General features: G+C 36.8%; 3 protein-coding genes across 11 annotated transcripts in view; all 3 read right to left on the reverse strand.

Moving 5' to 3' along the window:
- The window catches only part of LOC148154204 (CD276 antigen-like), a 116,028-nt gene that overhangs the window by 1,568 nt on the left and 95,164 nt on the right, over positions 1-19,296 (reverse strand). For 4 of the 9 annotated variants that reach the window (XR_015766141.1, XR_015766138.1, XM_088015777.1 and 1 more), the window contains exons 2-3: positions 4,100-4,178; positions 2,629-2,707 (exon numbers count right to left, since the gene is read on the reverse strand). The gene's annotated coding sequence lies outside the window, so the exon portion shown is untranslated. Of the gene's footprint in view, positions 1-286; positions 375-2,628; positions 2,708-4,099; positions 4,228-19,296 lie in introns of those variants that run through there. The other 5 variants (XR_015766139.1, XM_088015775.1, XR_015766140.1 and 2 more) reach the window with 3 other exon arrangements.
- LOC148154205 (uncharacterized) lies at positions 5,508-7,196 on the reverse strand (the record flags this gene model as incomplete). Its single annotated transcript, XM_088015778.1, has 1 exon — positions 5,508-7,196. A coding segment is annotated over one exon (711 nt), but the record flags the coding sequence as incomplete, so codon positions are not given.
- Positions 7,196-15,887, reverse strand: LOC148154206 (uncharacterized). The gene is made up of 2 exons (XM_088015769.1): positions 15,620-15,887; positions 7,196-8,657 (listed from the first exon to the last, which is right to left on the reverse strand). The coding sequence occupies exons 1-2, from the start codon at positions 15,804-15,806 to the stop codon at positions 7,279-7,281; spliced, it is 1,566 nt and encodes a 521-aa protein (XP_087871895.1). The 5' UTR covers positions 15,807-15,887; the 3' UTR covers positions 7,196-7,278.

Below are 19,296 nucleotides of genomic sequence, written 5' to 3' on the forward strand. Positions count from 1 at the left end.
CAGCAGGACGTCAGATCAATGTTTCTGTTTAGATAAGTCACTTAATTTCATCAATATAATATCTGATAATGTTCATTAATGTGAGAAAATCCTAGAATTTACAACAGAAATATTAAACTGTCTTCTTCTTTCTCAAGCCCTTAGGTTAGATATTATCCTGCTGCTGCAGAAAAGTTAATTATTTAAAACCTCTCAGAAATGTTGTATTAACTCTAATTTTATTTTGGAGGGACTTTAGGTTAATATCTAGTTTAATCCAGGAAAAGTCTCAATATTTTCATCCTACCGGTATCTGTACAACTTTTCTGTTGTTTTGTGTTTTCCACTTTACAAGTTTTCAGTCTGAGTCCTTTTAGTAAATAACAGACTTGCAGCTGTGGAACAGAGAAAATTCATGGAAAACAGTAAAATATCAAATAATTAATTCAGGGTTTTATTTTGTCTCACTTAAGGGTTAATTCATGCATCAGTTCCAGTGCAGTTCAGTCTTTTCTTGGTAATTAAGCTCATTATTCTCCCAAACAATTAGAGGAATAATTAAGATACCTAGACTATTAAAAGCATAACGCACCAACAAGGAACAATACAATTATAATTAGAATATTTTAGATTCCCTTTCATAAACTCATAAACTTCCCTTTACATTTTGATCTTCTGGATTTCCCCAAATGTTTATTTTCATATTCTGTGCATCCTGCTTTAATGAACAACCTGCTTGGGGGAAAAGAAGGGAATAAACATAAAGGGAAGTAAAAATGAAAATGTGACTTTGGTGTCCGATGACATGTTAGATCTGACCGTGTGAATTTGAGCTTAGATCAGATTCCTCAGCCTGTTTCCGTCTCTTCAGTCATTCATTATGAGTTTATTCCTGTTGGGAGATAATCTGTTGAAATGATTCTAAAACGTATTTAACGGTTGATCAAAATGTGCTGTTGGTCTGAGATCCTGTGAAACGTCTGTTCTTATCTCAGGCGCATGATGAGAACGTGTCTGTGTGTCGGCGCTCAGGATAAAAATCACTGTGAAGTGATAAACTCTGTTTATGGTTCGTTAAAGATTATTTCTACAATCCGACTCCTAAGTTCTTCCCAGATCTTGTACATCAGTTCGTAATAAGAGATGATTTGACATAAATTTTCCATTATTCAGGTCAGTGAGTGTCATTTTTTAAGGTAACAAATCCCTATTTTTATTCACTTCATGACCTTTTAATCAGCAAACTGTCAAATCTCATTGTTAACAACGAGCTACAGTTAATATTAAACCCAGTTATAAATCATGTTTAATCTGAGTTAATAAAGTCTATGATTCAACTTCAATAACTAAAATCAATCTGTTGAACAAGCAGAAAGAATAGAATAGCAGCAAGTCAGAGAATAGTCAGGAAAAATAACGCTAATTACAAAAACCAACATAGTCAGATTAAAAGAAATGTGCAGCTGCGTAGTAATTAATCAAAAAAAGAGAAAAATTCTTAATTACAAATGTTATCTGAAAAGCCAAAGAAAATTAGAGTGAAAAAACAAAATATTTACAGTATTATTTTAGCCGAACCCCATATGAAAATTCTTAAAGTAATGAAAGATGAATTTTTATTATTAAATAACGTGAACAGATTGAGAACCAGTATTTACTGCTTGTTGATCTTTTGTTCAGTAAAGTGCAGTTAAGTAAATTTAAGCAAAACAGAGTTTGACATACAGTGACGTCAAACTTGTGAATACAACTAGAGTATTTATTTCGGGGAATAAACAGTTTTTGATTTTATTGTAATAATTAATCCAGCTCTGGTCTGCTATCTCTTATAAAAATGTAAAAATCTTTATTCAAATCTTTAATTAAAATAACATTGTTTGTCCATCTTAAACATAGTGCCATTCAAAAAACTATGACCGGTTCTGATTCTATTCATAATTATCTCCTCCTTCCTGTGGTAATTCTTAAAACATTTTATATCCTATGTAAATGATCAGGTGTTTCATTTCATATCAGGCAGCAGCAGATGGTCTGAGAAATGTTTTCTTGCTGAATAAATTGGACCACAGCACCCCCTACTGGTTGGAACTGGAAACTCCTAAAGATAGTAACGTCAGAGTGTAAAATGTTTTTCTCCAGTTTCAAACCAAACAGCTGTTTCCTTTGTTCTCTTCCTGAAAGACCAATCCGTCTGCATTCCTTCACTTGCTGTAAGACGCCTCAGACCAAACGTCAATGAAACATCCACTTTGCATTAAAGTCTCTGTGTTTACATCAACTTTTAAGTGAATGTGTTAATAAATACATGAAAGAGTGGGTTTTCACTGATTAGAGGACAAAAAGTAAATTTTAAAAATCTAATAAAGTTCATTTAAGAAGTTCGTGCAAACATGTTACTGATTTGATCACAGAATTTATTTGGATTTCATTTTCATAAAACTGATGGAGGGAAGCTATTTTTGCAGCTTTTACAACAATATTTAGTCACTCTGTGTAAAACCAGGTGTAATGTTGATCAAAATGATTGGTAAAGCAAACAATCTTCATAAAATCAGCATAACAAAATGCAGCCAAAGTGGCCAAAAGACGAGAATTTAACGTAGAAACATAAAAGCAGAATTTTAGTTACATGGAATAAAACAAGCAGACCTGGTCAGAAATGTTTCCGTCTCCTGGAGTCCAGATTAACTCAGAGCTCCTTCCAGGTGCAGAGCTTTGGTGACACTGACTGAAAATCAGGACAGTCAGGTTTGACAAACTCTTTCCTCTAATCACTCTCATAATCTGTCATGCATGTTTCTATGGCTGATGAAAGTTTCAGACAGTAGATCCTTTATCTGACAGGATTTATATCAGACTGTGTTCTAAAATCAAATATTTGCACTCGCTCCTCCTTCCTGTGGTAATTCTTAAAACATTTTATATCCTATATAAATGATCAGGTGTTTCATTTCATATCAGGCAGCAGCAGATGGTCTGAGAAATGTTTTCTTGCTGAATAAATTGGACCACAGCACCCCCTACTGGTTGGAACTGGAAACTCCTAGAGATAGTAACATCAGGGTTGTTGAGAAAAGTCGAGTTCAACCCACTTCCCCATGCTGGAGATTTTAGTTTAATAATAACAATAAATAAAGTTACCTTTGCACTTACTCTTACACTTGTGGAAATACTTACAGGTGAAAGAAGTAACTGTAACTTTGGTATCAAATAATTAGAATAATGGATTATTCTTGGTTTCTTTTCAGAAATGTCTGTAATAACTCACATCATGATTATAATAGGAGTAACTAATAAGTTATGGTTATTATAATATTATAAATGAATGCTAAACTAGAGAAACTAAAAGGTTATAAATGTGATTTTGACATTGAACATGAAATGGTGTAAAATGTGTAACTGTAATTAAAGGTCACTGATGTGTTGGAGGTAGATGGTAGGTGAAAGGTCAGGGGGAAAGAGGAACTGATAGGAGAGCAGAGGCGACCAAGGCCTTATTGCTAACCTTTAACTTTCCTAAGAAAAGGTTGGGCAATCACATCTCCCTCCTCTGACAAGGGGAAGTAGAGAGAGAGAAAGAGAAGAGGGGGGTGTAAAATGTTTTTCTCCAGTTTCAAACCAAACAGCTCTGTTTCCTTTGTTCTCTTCCTGAAAGACCAATCCGTCTGCATTCCTTCACTCGCTGTAAGACGCCTCAGACCAAACGTCAATGAAACATCCACTTTGCATTAAAGTCTCTGTGTTTACATCAACTTTTAAGTGAATGTGTTAATAAATACATGAAAGAGTGGGTTTTCACTGATTAGAGGACAAAAAGTAAATTTTAAAAATCTAATAAAGTTCATTTCAGAAGTTCGTGCAAACATGTTACTGATTTGATCACATAATTTATTTGGATTTTATTTTCATAAAACTGGTGAAGTGAAAATTTTTTGCAGCTATTGCAAAAATATTGTCACTCTGTGTAAAACCAGGTGTAATGTTGATCAAAATGATTGGTAAAGCAAACAATCTTCATAAAATCAGCAAAACAAAATGCAGCCAAAGTGGCCAAAAGACAAGAATTTAACATAGAAATATAAAAGCAGAATTTTAGTTACATGGAATAAAACAAACAGACCTGCTCAGAAATGTTTCCGTCTCCTGGAGTCCAGATTAACTCAGAGCTCCTTCCAGGTGCAGAGCTTTGGTGACACTGACTGAAAATCAGGACAGTCAGGTTTGACAAACTCTTTCCTCTAATCACTCTCATAATCTGTCATGCATGTTTCTATGTCTGCCACTGATGAAAGTTTCAGACAGTAGATCCTTTATCTGACAGGATTTATATCAGACTGTGTTCTAAAATCAAATATTTGCTCCACCAAAGGTACCAAAACTCTCCGCTCGCTGTCTGGAGTGACAATGTTCATTTAAAGTTGTGTTCAAATCACAATTCCCACATTTAAAATGCAGATTGGTTGTTGCTACTGGTTACCCATTGCTGCAGATTATAAAACACTTATTGCATATAACTGAGCATGAAAGACATCATAACCAAACAAAGGAGTTTAAAAGTTAAACTGAAAATGATGCAACTGGACTAAAAGCTGATATTAAAAAAATCAATTCATTTTTAGTTTTCACCAGATGATGGCGCTCTAAATCATTGAAGAAAATCTCCTGGTCCTCCATCAAAGATCTCAGAGCAACTTAAACTTTTTCAGGGGTCTGTGGCAACATTTCAGATCAACTGGATCTGAAATGTTGGCAGGTCTCTGTCACTAATAATTTAAGAGCTCTGCTCCACCATGGCTGAAAGTCTGGGAGTGAAGATCTGCAGCCCTTCTGCGGACCATCCACAGGCCAACAGGTTGAGTTTCACTGGTCATTAAAAGCCGAGCTCCGTTCTGATTTGACCAGTGGAAACTGAGTAGAACATCTCCTATGGGTCTTCGGTTACGCTCCATGGCTAAAGTTTACTCCAGCTGGGCAACATGTTCTACCCGAGTGGGACTCTTCACATTCCTGTTCAGCGTTGGTTCCCCAGTCATTTGTCCCAAAGAGCTTAGAGGCTTCTACCTTGGTTTTTATCAGACAAGATCCAAACAAAACACCACTAAGACCTTTGCATGGTGGACTTTCAGGGACCTGGAACAAGATCTTAAGTATTTTCTTTTAGATTTTGGAGGAGCATAACGAGACCATCGGTAATTATGGGAATAAATTCGCTCATGATCACATGGTGTTGGCCCAGACTCTTAAAATCAACTCTGTTAAGAGAAAAGTGTCTTTTTCTCATAATGCATTTTGGTTGATGCTTTTAAGTTATTTTCCATTTACTCCTTAAAAATGTTTCTTTACCAAAACAAAAATAAAAGATTAGATCTTGATTTGTGAATGATTCTCCTGAAATAAGCAACTATGAGTAAAAAGTAAAGGAAAATACTGGCTTAAAAAACAACAGATGCTTCGGAGAAATTATGAGAGAAAAGACTCGAGAAGCAGAAACTTTCACTCACTAGACTAAAAAAAGTCAAAGACCATCATTAGTATAAAAAAACTTTATTATCTAAGAATTATATAGAAAGATTCTGAAAGTCACAATTCTATCTGAAATTGAATCTATATCACCAATACATTTTCTAATATTCTAAAAAATAAAAACCTTCTCAAAAAAGTGTGTTACAGATAAAAAATGAAAGAAACTCACATGGGTAAAAATAACTTCAGTTTAGAGTAAAATTAACAAAGTCAGTGTAGCTGTTTTAACAAAAACATACAATCATACAATCCAAACCATAATACAATCAACAGTATTTTCTCCCTGAATCAGAAAATCAGGGGAAAGTAATGAAAAAGTATATTATATTTAGATTCAAATTAGAATGACATTTTTTTCAAAATTTTTGTGTTACAAACATAATAGCTACAAACTACTTAGATTTAAAGTATTTTTTAATGCAAAAATAGAAAATTCAGCTTGTCGTCTTCATAAAGAGACCAAGCTTTTGCATGTACTCTAAATGGTTCCAGAACAACACCTGATTTAATTTGGGTACGCCTTTTCAGGTGTTTTTGGTGAGGGTTAAAAGGTAAAAAAAAAAAACAAAAAAAAAAAAAACAGTCAGATAGAAAATGTCCCTCAGCAGTTCAAATAGTAACAAACATCCTCTAACCAAAATTAATGAAGTAAAACAAAGTATAAGTACAAATAGACATACAATGACGGTTTATAAGTTTAAATCTGAAAGAATTCAAATCCATTATTACTTCCAGAGACAGACTATTAATATCTCAGTAGACAAAAAAACATTAAAATGCATCCATAACTTGGTAAGACTTTATATCTCATTTAACCATTTAAAATTAAAAGATAAAACTGACAGAATAAAGTGAAAGTTGAGTGTTTTAGATAAACATCCTGTTTTAAATGCTTTTCTTCTCCAAGCTGCTACATTATAGAAATGTTACCTTCCAAACTGTGAGTTATTGTGTCTTTGTACTTGAGTGTCAGATTATGCTGTTCATCCTGTATGAGTCCTAATGTGATCAGTCAAATTGCTCTGATAACTGAAGCCTTTTCCACAGGTTCCACATAAGAAAGGCTTCACATTTTTATGTTTATTTATGTGACCAATTAAACTGATTTTGTGTTTGTAACTATTTCCACAGGTCCCACATGAGAAAGGCCTTTCATCTGTATGAATCATCATACGACGAGTTGAAGTGCCTACTTGATGGAACCTTTTTCCACAGGTCCCACAAGAGTAAGGCTTCTCATCTGTATGGATCCTCATGTGACTGTATAAACAATGACTGTATCTGAAACTTTTCCCACAGCTTGTACATTTGAAAGGCATTGCGCCGGTATGAATTCTCATGTGACCAGTTAGAAGGTATTTTTGATAGAAACCTTTTCCACAAGTCACACATGAGAAAGGCTTCTCACTTGCATGAATCTTCATGTGACCAAGTAAATTATATCTGAAACTTTTTTGACAGGTCACACATGAGAAAGGCTTCTCACCTGTGTGAATTCTCATGTGATTAATTACGTTTGATTTCATATGGAAGCTTTTTCCACAAATAACACATGAGAAAGGCCTCTCTCCTGTATGAACCATCATGAGAGCAACTAACTGAGATTTTCTTATAAAACCTTTTGCACAGATCACACATGAAAAAATCTTCTCTCCTGTGTGATACTGAAATCTGCATGTGAAACTTTCCACAGTTCACACATGAAGGCCTTTCACCTGTGTGAATTTTCATGTGACGAAGTAACTGATATTTGAAACTTTTTCCACAGGTCACACATTAGAAAGGCTTCTCTCCTGTGTGAATCGTCATGTGACGAAGTAACTCAGATTTGAATCGGAAACGTTTTCCACAGGTTGAACATGTGACAGGCTTCTCACCTGTGTGACTCATCATGTGACAACGTAACTCATATTTAGTTTTGAAACTTTTTCCACAAGTCTCACAAGAGAAAGGCTTCTCACCTGTGTGAATCTTGATATGACGAAGTAAGCTTGATTTGGTTATGACATTTTTTCCACAAGTCACACATGAGAAAGCCTTCTCACCTGTGTGAATCTTCATGTGTTGAAGTAAGTTTGATTTGGTTATGAAACTTTTTCCACAAGTCACACATGAGAAAGCCTTCTCACCTGTGTGAATCTTCATGTGTTCAAGTAAGTTTGATTTGGTTATGAAACTTTTTCCACAAGTCTCACATGAGAAAGCCTTCTCACCTGTGTGAATCTTCATGTGTTCAAGTAAGTTTGATTTGGTTATGAAACTTTTTCCACAAGTCTCACATGAGAAAGGCTTCTCACCTGTGTGAGTCTTCATATGACGAAGTAAGCTTGATTTGGTTTTGAAACTTTTCCCACAAGTCTCACATGAGAAAGGCTTCTCGCCTGTGTGAATCTTCATATGTTGAAGTAAGTTTGATTTGGTTATGAAACTTTTTCCACAAGTCTGACATGAGAAAGGCTTCTTACCTATGTGAATCTTCATATGATGAAGTAAGCTTGATTTGGTTTTGAAACTTTTTCCACAAGTCTCACATGAAAAAGCCTTCTCACCTGTGTGAATCTTCATGTGTTCAAGTAAGTTTGATTTCCTTTTGAAACTTTTTTCACAAGTTGAACATGTGAACAGTTTCTTGTCAGTGTGAGTTCTCAGGTGTGTTGTCAAGGAACTGCTTTGAGAAAAGGCTTCATCACAGATGTTACAAGAATATTGTTTTTGCTCTGGATGAGCTGTCTTGTGTGTTTTCTGTTTTGAACTCTCAGTTTTACGTTTCTGCTGTTTGGTTTTCTGATATCTCTGGCTTTTCTGTTTTTCATCTCTCTTTTTTCCTGAGTCCTCAGATTTGCTTGCTTCCTGATCCTGATTCTCATCTTCAGGAGAACCAGAAGAGATGAGTTGGTTCCTATGTGGTTCTGTTTCTTTGCAAATTCTCTGCACAGTAAAAGGATTCACCAAAATGTCATCAGTCTCCAGTTTCAGCACAAGCTGCTCTTCATCCTGACTGATGCAGATTTGCTTCTCTTTGAGCTGTTGATGTTCTGGTTCCTGTTTTATCTGCAGAGGTTCTGGTTCCTCTTGTTTTAAAGTGTAGTTGCCCTCCTTGTTGCTGAGCTCATTGAGAACCCCGTCATCTTTACACACACAAATTTGACGGAGATCTGGACCAAAACACAAAACAAAAACTTTTTATTTTGAGTCAAATAATCAACCTTTAACTTTAATCTCTTGATGCATCTATGAGGCTATTTCTTGGATTATTCTAAACTTAGCAATTTTTAGGTATGAAAATCAATCAAAACATATTATTGACATTCTCCCTATGTTTTCTGGCATATAGCAAATAAAGGTTTTCGGTAATTCTAAGTTCAGGTCCAATTTATCTTCTGACAATGAGGAAAAATGTGCTTGTATTTTTTTTAATCATGCATATGTGAATATCTCACTTCAACTCAACTCAAACTTAACATTCTAAGATTGAGAAAATAACAAAACTGTTTATTCTGACCAGAATGAACATACGGTACTTTGAGATCGCTGTGTATTGCAACCTCAACTCCACCTCCAAACCGGTTGATCAGTTCTGCATGTGACCACCAGGGTATTATGTTCAATCAGGCTCAGCTTATCTCCACTGAGAAGCAGGGCTAAGCTTTGCTTGTTTACGTTTTTAGGGGGAAAAAAGAAAAAGAAATTGCTTTTTCTTTGTTCCATAGTTAATGAACAGCACTGCAAACGTCTCTATTGTCATGAGCGTTTCACTGGCGGAGCAGAATTATTCCTAAAAGATGGGTTTATAGTTGATCCATGTAAACTTCCACCAATCACAGCCTTTGTATCTCCTGCTCTGTCGCTGCTCTATGTTTACCTCAGTGCCCAGTGTTGTGTTCAAGACCACCTAACCCGAGACCAAGACAAGACCAAGACCAGAGTGTATCAAGACCGAGACAAGACCAAGACTTTTAGGGTCCGAGACCAAGTCAAGACCAAGACCGAGGGAAGTCGAGACCGAGTCAAGACCAAGACCAGCGGCCCACGTTCCATGACACAATGAAATGTAAAATATGATCGAAATTGCTTCTCAAAATAATCTGAAAGATCCATATTCCCATAAAAACACCTAGATATTAAATACTTAATACATTTGACCAATATTAAATATTCCATTTCTGTGCTAAAATGTGTGATGGTCTCGTGCCATCCCTAAAAACATAACACCCTGGACATTTGCCCATATTGCTCATATAAGAAACCACCACTGTCTGCACCATTAAACATAGCAATTGAGGCAATGCCCTGATGGTAAATAACGCTCAACTATGAACACTGACCAAGGAGCAACAAGCAAGAAGTAACCAAGCAGAAGGCGCTCATCGTGACTGTTCTCACTCCCTATCCCAGTACATGAAGCCAGGCAGTCTGACACCATGGCAGACATTACAGTTGCCACTTTGAACAAAAACAAAGAGCAATGTGCATGCTCTGCGTGCTCTTTCGTTCTTGTGTTTTAGTTATTTGTTAATTTAAATATCAACGTACATAATTAAATTAAATAATGATGCAGTGTACACAGAGCATTACAAGAACAAAGAACGGGTGTTCTGTCAGGTCAGATCGTCATACGCTTAGCACGAACTCACGGTGTTCTGTCAGATCAGCATACGTTGTCAGTCGTACGCTTAGCTCAGATATGCATACGCTGTCATTACCATATGATTTTTAATCAGCAACATAGAATCATGACGTAGATCATCATACACTTTGTTATTAACAGTTGTATGGCATATGGCATATGGCATATGACATAGCGTTGTCCCATATAAGCGACAAGTCAGTCAACACCTCCGAACAATGGGCTCTTTGCACCTACGGCGTTGACGTCACATCTCCAGGAGCTAATGTGGCTCACTTTTTTCCGCTTTGAGTTACCATGACTGCTAGAAAAGACTAAGTCCTATTTTTGATGCAAAAAAAGCAATACTATGAACATTGTTGTCTTCCTAATATAATGGGCTTTTAAGTTTTCATTAATTTCCAAGCGATCCTGAATTAAGAAAATGGTGGCTTGTAAATATCTGTCGCTACCAGTTAAAGCTAACGCTGCACAACACAAAGTTTGCAGCCTTCACTTCACTCTGGATCAGCCTAAAACTACCAGGGATACGGATAGTAAATAAAGGAGCCTCCCTGAGTTATTTCCATGGAATCACTTCTGTATTCAGCCTGAAAGAGCGAGTTTATGGGAACGAGAGAGCAGACGAGAGCCAGACAGCCGAGCAACTGATCCACCTGTACATACTGCTGTAAACACCGTCCTATCTGAGCTCTTCACAAGAAACATGCAAAGGTAATAAAACAAAATAACATGGAGACATGAAGCAACACGGTCATATTTTTCTAAAAGCAGCAACTTTGAACCTGAACAGCTGAACCAGATCTCTGACACCAGAGCTGCGCTACTGTTAAGCTATGAGGCTTGTCGAGCTTCGTCAGGCTTTGGAAGCTAAAAAGTCCGAACCGTAACTGAACCCTGTTAGTCTGTGACACTAACGACTTGAAAATAAGATAAATACATTGTCCGTTAGAATGTTTAGATACTTAAATAGCACATTTTTACAAGAACAATGTCCGAAAATATTGCCTACTAGCATAAGCTAAGGTTAATGTTAGCCACAAAGATTAAGTAAAACTCACCTTCGTATCAGTAAATGTATAACGAGGCGTACATCTTAAAACCTCTCTCCAGCTGACTTGTTGGGGCTTCGGATCGATGTACAAACCTTGGCCAAGCACTGCAAGCACCTAGTGTAAATGATATTTGTATTGGATCGGAAACAATCGAGCCGCTTTTCCCCGAACGCGGAAGCTGAGGTGCAAAGAGCCCATAATTCAGGTAGTGAGTGACTTTTTTTCATCACAAATGCTTATGTGTCTCTGTACAGCTAGCTTTGCTAACATCACGTTAACGGAGCTTACCTTCTTTGAGCTACTTTTCTAAGTGACGAAAAAAGTTAGACGTTGTCCCCACCGTCTGTGAAAGCGAAGCGATGTTGAATTAGTGGCGGCCATCGGATTTCTTACTATTTTTGCAGCGATATTCCATTACTGATGATTAGACAAACATTTTCTGCCGCTGAGAGAAAACCACGGCGCATGTCCTGGAGAGCCGCGCGCGAGTGAAAGGTGGGGAGGGGGGAGTAACAGAAACACGTAGTTGCTTGGATTTTAATCGGTGCATTTTGCATCCACTGAAAACAAAGATGTTAACAAATAAACTGGACAGTATGCTGTACGTTTAGTGATATTTTCACAGTTGCGGTCTCGACTGGTCTTGAAATAAAATGCCGAGTCCTCAGAGCCCGAGACCGAGACAAGACCGAGACCAAATGCGGTCGAGTCCGAGACGAGACCGAAACCATCAAAAAATGGTCTTAAGACCGGTCTCGAGACCAAGACCAACTTCGAGTACCACAACACTGAAGTCAGTGCAGATCGCGCACCTCCTTTCACTCAAACTGGACACAGGCTGAGCTGTATGTATATGTACATCAAACCCTGTGAGTAGTTATGTTTCTGAGTTTAAAACCCACCATGTTAGCTCTGCTTGTGCTGCTCTATGACAGAACCTGTAGTCACCTTTCAGAGGTGCGCTGAGTGAATGGTGAGAATGATTTATCTTTATGAAACAAGAATTATGTGCAGCGTTTACATCTCAACACGCTGCCCAGCCTGTGGCTCTGTGTCTGAGCTATAAAGTTTGTATGTCTTCCAGGTTGTCTGGTGAGTTAATATATTTTTGCTATATCACGATAAACGATATATATCATGATATTCTTCAATGAGCTTCAAATGTTATTTTAAACTATAGACTCCTTGCAGCATGATGTCACCATGCATGTTGCCGCCCCCATTTTCGCTGGCGGAAATTTTTACAAAAGGGGGGCGCTGAGATTCCTTTGGGAGGCGTTTGGTCGAAGGTAAACTTTACACCTTAAATGCACAACAATACCAGTTTAGACTTTGAGCAACTTGCTAAAACTTTATTGTGCAACATTAAAACAAGTTTGGCTGCAACTGTATCGATGGCAGCTATTCTTCTATTCAGTGTTTGTAGTTTCTTGGTGTAGCTCTGCTCCTGCTACTGGTAGCTTCACCACATCAGTTCAGCGTTACACCGGCTGATGACATTGCTGTGATTCACTTTGTCTGGTATTTTTGTACATATGTTTTGGCAGTTCTGTGATCATGTCAAAGCAGCAACTTATATTAAAAAGTGTTTAATTTCCGTTTGAAAGCTGCCCGCTTCCATGGAAGGACAACAGAAAATCGCTCTTATAAACATGTAATTACTAAAATCACGACACCCTCACTTTGTATCCCTCTGAAAAATGAACCCATTTAAATAAAGAAATCCCTCCATGGTGATACAACGATAGAGAGCGTTCATTTTATAGCGTTAAAACCGGTGCTGTAAGTGGTCCGGTATGAAACGGGTGTGATAGAACAACGGTACCACAGGACTTTTAAATTTCAATAATCGGAATACCGAAATTGTTTCCGTTGTTTTAAAAGGTTTATGTCAGTCTTCCTTTTCCCCATCTATACGTTTCCCGACTGCTGCGCACCTTAGGGGGTAAAAGAAAAAAAATAACAATGCACACATTGCACAAAACTCTAAAAAAGGAGAAGCGGGACATAAAACAGAGCGACGAACTAGATGTGAATTATGGCATAAAAACAGAGAATCCGACGCTGAATAGTGAAAAATCAACACATGATGTGAAACACATGACAATTAGGCGGCGCAGCAGGTGATGAGTGAAGATTACTGATGGTCAATAAATGACAAAATAAATGTAGCAACAGGAAAGAAACTAAAGTGGACATAGCAATAAACCAAGAGAGGATAATACTAATCAAAGGAAACTAAATAGAAATGAATGAAGAACAAAATGCAAGAATAAACTAAGAAACTAAAGTAAATGCAGAGGAATAAACTGGTATGGCAAGACCTTTAGAGCAATACTTAATATGGAAGACTGTATGGCAAGAATAAACAGACACTATTTCCAGATAAAAGGTAAAATAATATTGAAGTGCCATGGGTATTCATATGAGAATTGTTTACATGAGAGAGTTGGATTTACCTTCAAATATGAGAACAATCGTCCTGAAACTCCTAGACAAACTCAGGGAAAAATGGAGGGTTACTGCTTATGAGCTGCAGGAGCAAAATGGCCACCGAGCATTGTTCACTGATCTGATCGCTTTTATAATAAAAGAAGTAAAAGTATAATCAGATCCAGTGTTTGGCAACATCCAAGGCCCACCAACTGGGAGCAACTCCAAAGTTTCAACTTCCAGAAAGAAAAAGGAAAAAGGGAAGCAGCTTTGCCACAAATGTCAGCAAAATCAACTGAGAACAAGACCAAGTCTGCTGTTCTTCACAGCTGCTTGTTTTGTTTATAAAGAAATCATCTATTGGAAAACTGTATGCAGTTTAAAGCTAAAATGAATCGGGACAAGTTGAGCTTCATTAAACAAAGGGGGATTTGTTTCGGTTGTCTGAAAGTTGGACACACAAGCAAAGACTGCAGGAATCGTTTGGATTGCAACGTGTGTCACCAAAAGCATCCAGGGGTTCTTCACATAGAGCTGAAGGAGCCAGGACCCTCTTCAGAACAAACCCAACAGACAACAAGGTCCCAACCACCCAGACATGTGGGCATATTGGGGCCGGTCATGTTGACGATGCTGTTTTTTCTATTGTTGCAGTCAAAGTTAAATGTCAAAAGAGCAACAAAGTTGCACAAACTTATGCATTTCTTGATCCAGGAAGTTCAGGTACATTCTGTACAGAAACTCTGGCAAAAGGTCTGAACTTAAAGGGCAGAAGGACAAATATTCTGCTGAGAACAATGAGCCAAAATAAGATTGTTAATGTACAAGTTTTTGAAACAAATGACTTCATAGAGCTGCCAGATGTTTTGACTCAAAGTACCAGGCCAGTTTCTACACTGAATATTCCCCAGCAGAAAGACATTGATCAGTGGCCTCATCCTAAACCTGTTAAGCTTCATAACATCAATGCAGATGTGGAAGTACTGATAGGAACTGATGTTTGAAATGTTTTAGAGCCCTGGGAGGTGATAAACAGTGTGAATGGTGGGCCTTATGCTGTAAAGACTAAAGTTGGCTGGGTCATAAATGGTCCCTCTCACACTAGAAGCAACAGCAGACATAAAAATGTCTGCACTGATGTAACAGCCAACAGGATTTATGTTGAGCATTTTAAAGAAATGCTGGTCAAACAGTAGAATCATGATTTTAACAAAAGATCAGAGGAGGAAACTGGAATGTCCAGAGAGGATTTACATTTCATAAACGTTAATAACTCAACAAAACTTGTTGGAAGTTATTATCATATTGACTTACTGTCAAGGAAATCAGCTCAAAACTCTGACCAAGACAAGAACTCGTCTCATTTACTTGTAACATGTTTATATGCTGGTTTCCCAGCTCTGCAAACCCCATAGACAGAACAATGGTGTTGCTTATCTTCTGGATTTAAATTATGAAAATTTGGAACAAAAAGTGGAATATCTCAGATTTACTTTGACTAGTCATAATTTGACTACATGAAATATGAGCTTCACATAGTAATACACTGTAGGTATCTTGAACTGGAACCACCAAACATCTTAAATCTGATGTCAGTCATGATGTAATTAAATATACTTTAAAGACAAATTTTGTCTGGTCAAAAACATTATTATATATTTTAAATATATATAGTCAAATAATTTCAGGTATACAGAATGAAAGAGTGGTAAATCCCATTTAATGATAGAACTGCCTGCCGCAGAGAACGCAGATCAATGCACTTTATGGAATAATAATAATATTAATATTAATAACATTTTTGTAATCGACCTGCCCTCCCGAACCTCCCGTTGTCCAACCAGTGCTCTGTTTCTGTCTTATCAGTTAATATCATTCTGTAAAACATTCATCCTAATTCGGTGTCGCACATTGTTTCCTTTAATCTGTCTCGTGTTTTTCCTCCAGCTTTTCTCCGCTTTCGTGCCTCATATCATCAGTAAAACGTGAAGGTGTTTCGTACCTATCCGGTGTAAGATGATCTTCGGTATCCGGCTAAAATCCAGCAGTCTGCGCTGATCCTCCATCTTTTCCTCGGACTTAACAGTTATTTCTTCCAACTCTGTGAATGATATTTCAGCAGGAGTTAACAGCTCGTTGATAAATTCTCTCTGAGGCGGAAGCGAAGACATTTTCCAGCAAATACTCATATTTATATAAAACTAGCGATGTGCTTTCTGTGCCGAGGCTTCGGGGCGAGTGTCCAGTAAACCAGGAGGATTTTTAGGATGCGCGTATCGAGGCTTTTGTTTGTGGAGCAGGATGTGACGTTTGAAGCCGCGCGAGCGGGCCGTACCACGTGACTGATCCCGGACCAGGTTTATCATACATAATATTTACATATATCTTATATTATATCTATGAGTTTTATGGCATAATGATTTGAAAGAGCTCTCATCGTCCTTATTTGAGTTTAACTGATACATGTGACAAATGCTCTGTGTGTAAAAGCCCTGAAGAAGGAGAATATTTCAATAAAAGAGTCAGACACGTTCCTTCCGCTCCAGCATGTTGTTATTATCTGAGGAGGAAGTTCCGGTGCTCTAGCGCTAGACTCCCCCTGCTGGTTGCATTCGGCCACTACATCCACCAAATCACACCAAACATTAACATATTTAGCCCAAACTGCCGCCAAAACATTGAAAATGTAGATATAACATGACCAAAAATAGTAAATGTACATCTGAATGGTGAACAAACACATATCAATCCATCTCATGTGCAGAGACTCAGTTTGAGCTTTTCTGTTCAGAACAATGTGCAGAAAGGTCAAAGGTCAGCGTCTAGAGGCTGATAGAAACATACCGTAAAACCACAGCAGCAACGAATACTTCTACAAAGTATCGACTCAGGGGAGCTAAACACAAAAGCTGAAACTTTTCAGATTCTTTTTTTAATTTACAATGCCACACCCCTTTGTGTTGACCTACAACATAATAAAATAAAGATTTGTGTGAATATTTTTACGAGCACTAAAGCTACATTAAAGCTTGTTTGTTTAGCTAAAACTTACATGCTATTTTTTTCCATATTGTCTACATTATCCTTGGATGGCTGAGGATAATGTAGATAATGATCTTCCCTCAACGTTTGATGCTGTGGCATGAGAAAAATGAGGCTCACACATTGAGCTTCCTTCACATTCAACCGGAAGATTAATTCTTCTTCTGTGTTACAAACACACTTCATATACAACATACTTCGGGTATCACATACTTTAGCAGAGAACCATTGGCATCATTACATAAGACATGGCTGTAATATTGTTAAACCATATTAATATTCTTTTAACGTGCTCCATTTAGCATTAAGAATTCCATCAAATTACAAAATTCACAAATAGATTTTACATCTCTGAACCATATTAATTTGTAGATAGTACTTTAAAGTAGTACTTGTCCTCTTTTCTGAGACCTTTTGTATTTAACTATCAAAATAAAAAAATATTAAATGGCTTTTAGCTATATTAATAGCATTTGCCATTTTTAATTAACACAAATAAAATAGATTTTAATATTTAAGCATTAACTCCAATCTTAATATAAGACTGAAAAAGGCGCAATTCTCCTTTAATCTTGTGCCTCTGTACTCAGCTTCACATATGTCCTAAACACATGGCTTATGTGGGTTTTTTTTTGCAACAAACCCATAAAAACCATCAAATAAAAATAAAGAAACCAAAATAATGTCCTTTGAGTGAGAACTCTCTCAAAAAGTACTAAACACATAAATTCAAATGAACTTCAGTCCTTCAGCTAGCTCCTGTTAGCTCTCACACACATGTAGAAGTAAGCTAGCATTAGCTCCAATTAGCGTTCAGAACAAGTCCCATTTATCATATTTTATTTCAACAGAGCTATTTTTACATGCAAGAGTGATTTAAGAACAAAATCTAGTAAAATATATCAATTACAGAAGATGTTGAGAATTGTGTATGAGAAAAGTGATGATATAATACATAAAATCTAAAAAAGGAATAAAAACAAGAAAAGGATCAAAATTGTGATGAAATCTAAAAGTTTAAAGAGATGAGAATTTTAAGCTTAAAACAGCTAAACAAACTACAAACAATTCCAAAAGAAGTAATAGATTGGCTAAAAACTCAGATATTAGCTTTTTAATAGAAATTAAAATAGCACACAGAAAACACATTTCAGTCATTATCAGAAGCTATAAATCCTTATTCGCGCCTGATATCAGTAAAACGTGAAGGTGTTTTGTATCTATCCGGTATAAGATGATCTTCGGTATCCGGGTAAAATCCAGCAGTCTGCGCTGATCCTCCATCTTGACGCTGATTTCTTCCGACTCTGTGAATGTTTCTTCAGCAGGAGTTAACAGCTCGTTGATAAACTCTCTCTGAGGCGGAACTGAAGACATTTTTAAAGCAAATAGTCACATATTTATATAAAACTAGCGATGTGCTTTCTGTACCGAAGATTCTGGGAATGTGTCGAGTAAACCAGGAGGAAGCAGGAAGTGACGTTGGAAGCCGCGTGAGCGGGCCGTACCACGTGACTGAGTCAGAACCCGGTTCCTCAGTTTTCTTCTGGACAGATATGGCACTAAAACGCTGCAGTTTCACCTGCGTTACATTTACTTGTTTTAGGAATTGATTGCATGTGTGTTTGCAATTTATTTGAGCACCTTTTTGCGATTAATCATAAACCATCGTGTATAATGTCAAAAATATTTCTAATGTTTTAAAAGGTTAATTGTCATGTACAAACTTTCATATATAAACTCACCTGTACTGAGGAATTATTGAGCTTTACAGAAACACGAAGATACTAACCAGCTGATACTAACAAATCCAACAGCAAAACAAACTTTTGCTGTTGTTTGTTTGACAAAAATGAATTGTAATTCAATTTTATAACAAAAATGAAGGACATGTAGTTATTAAACAGACAGACCTTCACAAAATACAATGGTTTTAATCTCAAACCTGTAAATTTAAGCTGACCTTGGAGTAAGATTCTTTTTAACACCAATCATAAAATCTGAATTTTAAAACAACCACAGGTGAAACAAAGACTTGAAAATAAATACAATCTACAAACATACATTCAACAACATTGAAACGATAAAAAATTAAACACAATAAAAACACAAATCAGACTTTACGTGTCCAGGATGAGGACTGCAGACATACTAGTAGTTCAGCTCAACCTTAAAATACAAAGATGCTTTTGAAAAGTCACATCTGCTGGTCTTCTGTGAAGAAGCTACTGTTAAGAAAATAAATTTGAAATAAGCTAGTTTTACTTAACATGTCTTGATTCAAATGGCCTAATTGTGGTTTTGAAATTAGTAATGGATTCTGGCCTATTGACATTTATGTTACCTGTAGTTCCAGCAGATGGTTTGCTTGGATCGTTTGAACTGCCTTTTGTCTGTGAGAAAACAATACAGTAGAAGTTGTAGCTTTTCACACTCATCTGTGAAAGGCCGTAAACACGGCAGGAGTTTCTGGCTTCAGATAGAGGGTCAGAGATAGCTCCTGGTTGGAGGAGCAAAGATACGCCTTATTTGAATAAATTAAAGGAAAGAAGATAAAACTTTCTACACAGAAGTAACAAATCAGATTTTGCTCTTGCAACTTCTCCAAAGACGTCTTTGCTTTTTGTTTGTCGTTTC

The sequence above is a fragment of the Poecilia mexicana genome, unplaced genomic scaffold (assembly GCF_051168715.1).
Source record: "Poecilia mexicana isolate PSO_F unplaced genomic scaffold, ASM5116871v1 scaffold_18, whole genome shotgun sequence".
NCBI lineage: Eukaryota > Metazoa > Chordata > Actinopteri > Cyprinodontiformes > Poeciliidae > Poecilia > Poecilia mexicana.